At 38.8% G+C, this 6,246-nt stretch overlaps 1 protein-coding gene across 1 annotated transcript in view; it reads right to left on the reverse strand.

Annotated features, from left to right (window-relative positions):
- Positions 1-2,403: 2,403 nt before the first annotated feature.
- The window catches only part of Ptpmeg2 (Protein tyrosine phosphatase Meg2), an 8,560-nt gene continuing 4,717 nt past the window's right edge, over positions 2,404-6,246 (reverse strand). Inside the window, exons 5-10 of the mRNA XM_017907120.1 lie at positions 4,456-4,719; positions 3,958-4,346; positions 3,637-3,876; positions 3,412-3,562; positions 3,111-3,318; positions 2,404-3,022 (exon numbers count right to left, since the gene is read on the reverse strand). Coding sequence (XP_017762609.1) covers positions 2,793-3,022; positions 3,111-3,318; positions 3,412-3,562; positions 3,637-3,876; positions 3,958-4,346; positions 4,456-4,719 — 1,482 coding nt within the window. The 3' untranslated portion in view covers positions 2,404-2,792. The remainder of the gene's footprint in view (positions 3,023-3,110; positions 3,319-3,411; positions 3,563-3,636; positions 3,877-3,957; positions 4,347-4,455; positions 4,720-6,246) is intronic.

Genomic DNA, 6,246 nt, shown 5'->3' on the forward strand with positions numbered 1-6,246 from the left:
TAGTAATAATAGTAATAATAATATTAATAATAATAATAATAATAATAATAATAATAATAATAAACATGATTGTACCGACAACATGCCCTTTGTAAGGTAACCCAGGAGTAGGAGGAACGTGTATACGTTAAAACTGTTCGAACTTATTTAAGTCTGACTAAGCATTTAGTACAACAGCGCTTTCCGTTATATAAAATTCGAAGATATTCCTAACAAACGGTTCACTATCGATAAATCTGAGACCTCGATCGGAAGTGATCCGCTAAATTTTGCGCATAATATACAGACTGTACACAAAATACACGCATTGGGTTCTGGGCAGTTTCTTGACAAAAGATTCTCTATCCAACGAGTACATTGGAATCGTCTAGTGCGTTATGGCAAATTGAATTTAATAAATTACAAAATAAGTCGAACGGTAAATCTACATTATGAAATTTAAATAAACGCAAGATGATAATTAAACGTTACGCTAACATGGCAGCGTTCTTATGAACAAAGATTATAAATCGTATCGAGAAAATTCTAACGGCTATCACATATTATACTCCGTAAAAGTTAAATAACAAATTCACGATGTCTTCGTTAAAATTCATATTATACATTGAAGTTAAGATACAAGAAAAATTCACTGTAATATCATTGCCTTTGTAACAACAATTTAGTATTACGATTTTCTTGCAACTATGTAATATACATTCAACAAATAGACGGTTAGACAGAGTGGTAGCTATAAATCGGACATCGATATTTGGGATATTTAAATCGTTTTATAAGAAATTCTCAGATGAAACATCTATGCAAATACTGTTTTAAACAGAATTTCTACTATTACTTCCGAACGATATAAGCGCGCTTCATTTCACGGTGTCATCGTTAAAAAATCTTCTCGCTATTGCCTTTAATCGGTAAATGCTAAAAATTCGTATTAAAAAGCATTTGCATCTACAGGGAGCGCTTTTGGACACGCTCCTAAATTATGTCAGCATTCGTATACCTTCTTCGTGTATCTTTGCGTTAAATACGTTTCGTTTTCCATCGATAAGATTATATTCTTGAGAAAGCTGCCGAGAAAATTGAAATAACGTTTAAACGTACGGCATTAACTTATTGATCCTTTGACGAACAACGAATAATCGTGCGAAAATGAAAATATACAACTCACGATACCCCGATAGTATCGACGTAATCGCTTAAGGGTTTGGAAAGGTCGTCAACTTTCTAAAAATTTAAATTATAAATCACATTATTCCTTTCCTTATTCTCATATCATACACGAAGGCTTTCGTGGAAGAGCGCGAGTTTTGAATCTGCTTGATATCTTTGCACTAAGATTTTTGCAAAAATCCTATTGTTGCTAAAACGAAGCACGTTTGATTCTCGAGGTACACTAGTTGTTCATTCGCCCCCTTTAAAAGTTTAACTTCGATCTCTCTAATCTTTTTAACATTTAATCGAATTGGGAGTATTTTTAACGTATGCAATGATCCCTGATTAGCAATCCCTGTGCGGGAATATTTCAGTAAAGTATCAGCCAACTATATTCATACGCGATTCAATTGCAATGTTCTGAGATGGTGTAGGAGATAATCTTTGGTTACCCAAAAATGCCTATTAATACGATCGTCGATTACTTAGTTTCTGTATGGCGGAAGCCGTTGTAACACGTTATAATATATTTGTAGGTCATTAAATCTTACATATCAGTGACCGATTGGCCGCTTAAATTACATTTTCCATAGTTTTGTAATTTTCCGCAACATTTATATTTCTTTGTTTCTTTTTAAAGTTCATTATACTTAGGTCTTCATTTTTCAATAAATCAGTTACCAGTTTAACCCTCTCATATAAAGATTCTGTAACAATGTGTTCTTACAACTTTGTACTTGATAATTTAAGCTTTAGACAGGTGTTGAAAGCATGAAAGACACGTCATAGAAACGAAGTTCAACTAATATGCTGCTTTCCTTACAAACGTTTAATACATACAAGTTTCGCGAAACGAAATCGTTACACCTTGTTAAGTTTTACCACGCTGTGAATGATAATCAAAATGCAAACTAATAACTGTAACGGAGAATGCAGGTGAATCATGGTTAGTACGTATAGCATAGTAACGTAAATAGCAATAAGCTAAGCATACTGTTACGAAAGGAAACACTAATCTTAATTGTTAATCTGTACAGTAGTACATTAATAAATAACGTTTATAACAGTTACTTTAACGGTTCTTTACTTCAATGATAAACCGCATTTTACCGGTCGGGGTATTAAGTTTGACAACTTTACCTCTGGTATGTATAACACAGAATATAAGGAAAATTCTTTAAATCTATGAAATAGCATAATAATTCAAATTTCTATATAATAAAATAACTTGCAGTTACCATTCAAAATGTACAATAAAATTTACATATGAGAGGGTTAAAATAGAGTCGGCAAATCCGATCGTGTCACTTTTCGTGCTATTTACTCGGAGAGCCATTTCTATTCGGTGCCTTCGCACCGTCGTTATTCTTAATATCGAATCGTTTGTTCACAGAGCAAAATACCAAGGAACAGAAATGAAAGATTTCTGTTCGCTCATTTGGCCTTGAAAAAACTAGTCTTTCTTTAGATATTCTCTAAACATATAGCCTAACATAAGAGTAGAAATCTGAAATATTACATCGATGAAGATGATAGCAAAAAATAACTTTCAGTTATTTAAGCTAGAAATAGGCTATGTAAGGAGACTGTTATGCATACTCGGGAAGAACATCAATCTGGTACATGATAATAGAGGTTACGCTCTAATCAGAATCTTCTTCTATGGTTGGAGGTAACATAGCAAGATGTTGCGAACTAAGCATCCCTTTGGAAAGCGCGTACTCTGCCAGAGCACGATGACAGAAAACGTATTGGTCTGGCATTTGAATACTGTAGGCCCTCTGTGCTCGGATTTTTTCGACGGTTCCACGGATATCTACAGTTCCGGTATCTTCTAGTCGCGATATGCAAATATCTAACGTGCAAAAGGTTCCTAGAAATATAACATATAACACGCGATCAGTATTTCCATCCTCCTTCCATTCTTTCGAGCATGCGTTCGATCTAAACTCGCTAAATACCTGTCCTTCCTATTCCGGCGCTGCAATGGACAACTATAGGAGGTCCTCGCGGATGTCCGGCCCACGTATCCCCTCTACTAGCAAGTAATTTATTTTGTTGTTGTCTTACTAAGGCTAGAAACTGTAGCAGAGCCCTGGCCGATTGTGGAACACCGTAATCGGGCCACGCGGTGTACAGCATGTGGCAAACTTCTCTTGCCTCGTCAGTCTAAAATAAATACGTGTTACACGTTTATCGATTAGAAGCATCTAAATACGGAATGTATTTGTGCCTTCGTTCTTGAAAATTCAACCAGTGTACCTTGTTGTTTGTTAGAAGAAGCATCGATATCGTGTAGTCAGGATTCGTGTCTACTTCGAGGGTGGTCACGGTGAAACCTCCCGCCTGTACTTCGTCGCCCGGTTCTGGGCCCCAATATTGCGCACATTTCGTGCGCCCCCTTTCCACCACTCTAAAATTTATCAACGCGATTACTCCAACTCTTCTCGCCGAGTGTTACAACGACGTCGAGTTACAACGATTTACCTCGTAGTCATGACAACAACGAGCGTTTGTTGCTCCCAAATCATTCTCCAAAAGTCTCCACAAGTTTTCGGAAGCGGACCCTGGGTACTGATAAACGCATTCTTCTGTTTGTAACCGTCAACAAAATTGGCATTTATATAATCCGATGTGGCGTCTCCATCTATTTGCGACAAGCACACCCTACTGTGATCGTAGCAGAGCACGTCCGTATATCGGTTCTTCGATTGATTCGATCTTAACCTGAAAAATACATCGTATTAGCTTATTCCAACTATCAATGGTAATTGGGAGAGATATTCTTTCACAAATGATATCGCATACTTCGCATTATTGAAGGATCCTTCGGGTGGTCTTTTCCTAATCTCCGCATACTCGGCTATGAGTCCTGCGCGTCCTCTCGAATGAATCTCTTCGATGAGTTGCTCCATAGTAACAGCTTGAAGACCAAGATCACCGTGAAGGCTGTCGTCGTCGCTAAAACCTGAACTAGCTGAGGACGGAGGCTGAACTGGAGATGGTGCCTCATCGGTTCCCATCCAGACATCACCATTCGTAATCTCGATATCCCCGATATTCGAGATACCATTTTTCACTTTGTTCTTATCGATTATAGGACTAGTTGAGCTACTGACTGTAGTTCCATTGGGATTTTGATGAACCGTATGATTTTTCGATGTGGGCGAGAGAGGAGTACCCACTCTGGGGGTAACCTACAAATATGAGAATTTCGTGCATCATCGGTCAACAATTCCTCCGACGTATCTGTAACGCGTTAAATATATATATACACATATATGTATAAGTTATTGGAAAACTGACCTCGCAAAGTTCACCCCCACCCCTGTTTGTCATGGATTTAAGACAGTGGAGAAGCCATGCCTCATGCTGTATCTCCAATGTGCCGCCCAAACGATGCGGTAATGATTCCCGCGGGATATGTAACGTTAATTGAGGAATAGATACGGTGAATACTCTATCCCGCAATTTTTCACGCACGAATAATCGAAGGATCTTAAAGGGTGCTTTGAACCACAACGGTGCAGTCACTATTAAAACCTTTTTCAATTTTGCTGGATAACCACCCTGAAACAAGAAGACATCGCTATAATACGTATTTCATTCAAACATGGTAATTGGACATTTAAATAACGCATCGTATACACCGCACTTTGGGCCATAAAATTCTGCCTTTCCACGAATTATTAGCGTGTACCGCGAAATTAAATAATAAGCGAAGCGAGAATAATCGAATAATCGATTAGTCTACGAAGTGCGATTTATTTTTACACCACGACGCGATATATTTATATAAAAAAAGAAATAAAGAACGATAAAATAGAGGGATCGTTGGGAAAACGTGTGCCTAGCAAAGATGAAAGATATTTTAAAGAAGAAAAAAAAAAAAAAAAAAAAAAAAAAAAAAAAAAAAAAAAAATACGTGATTTATTTTCGAAATGGAGCGACTTTCAAATTTGACCTTTGCAAGACGATGCAATAATAGAACGGTATATAAACCAGGAGGTAGGTTTAGTGCCAACTGCAAGCAATCTTCGAATATATGTTTAATGCACGAAGGGGTTTCGTTTTAAAGGAAAATTACGGAATTACGTAGCACGAGTTTCGATCCAATTTAACGGTAAACCTCTGTTATAGGCTACTTATGCGTTGCATCAAGCGATGCAGAATTCAATCAAACTAGGACAAGCAATTCGCAGTACGAGGTCGACGAACATCTGAGATTTCGGATCGATAAGAGCGTAGAATTGGGAAAAAATGTTTCTCACTTGGAATCGTGTGAAATGCAGGAAACGCGACTAACTTAACCCTCGGTACCCCCAGTGGTGTATATAGAGGGCGGAAGTACCGTAACGGCAACGACGTCAGCAGCACCACTACATCTTTGCGATCTTAAGCGCACAAACCCTATTACATCGAAACCCCGCGAAAACGCGAGAAAAAGAGAAAAGTGTCAACGGTTGGAAGTTAGCTCCGAACCGATCCCGATCTCGATATTCCCGTCGAACGATCCCGCGAGCAATCGGATCGCGAGCAACTCGGCCGCAGATCGTGTTAGGTTCGTGTCCGGATCAACGGGATTACGAGGGTAATTCGGTTGGACCGATACATAGAGCACTCGGACAATGAATCGATAGATTAGAAGTTTCATTTACCGTATGTCGTGGCGAAGAGACGCAGCGTAAGGAAATATTTTATCGAGCATCGATGACAAGAGGTCGAGTTGGACGATCAAGCTATCCAAAGGACGGATCGGCCGAGCTTAAAACGTGGATTATCTTGTAAACGAAGAAAGCGTCGATGTGTACGATAAATCGAGTGCTCTTGGTAGGCTCGAGGCTCGATTAATCACCAGGTTATATCCAGCGTCGTCGAATCGATGGAATCGAAATCACTGCCGCGACACTCGGTCAGTCAATCGATAGCGTGAAATTATAATAACCGTTTCCTACGCTCGAGGATAACGTAACGTAGTTTGCATTATTTCCACGACATTTCGCGTTGCAAAGAGGTTACCTCGCGACACGAACGGAACGACGAGTGGGAAAAATGACGGCAATCCGACGGCGGAATCAGGCTGTAACTTCTTCCGAT

This window comes from Eufriesea mexicana, unplaced genomic scaffold (genome assembly GCF_001483705.2).
Source record: "Eufriesea mexicana isolate 0111107269 unplaced genomic scaffold, ASM148370v2 scaffold6940, whole genome shotgun sequence".
In the NCBI taxonomy this organism is placed as follows: Eukaryota; Metazoa; Arthropoda; class Insecta; order Hymenoptera; family Apidae; genus Eufriesea; species Eufriesea mexicana.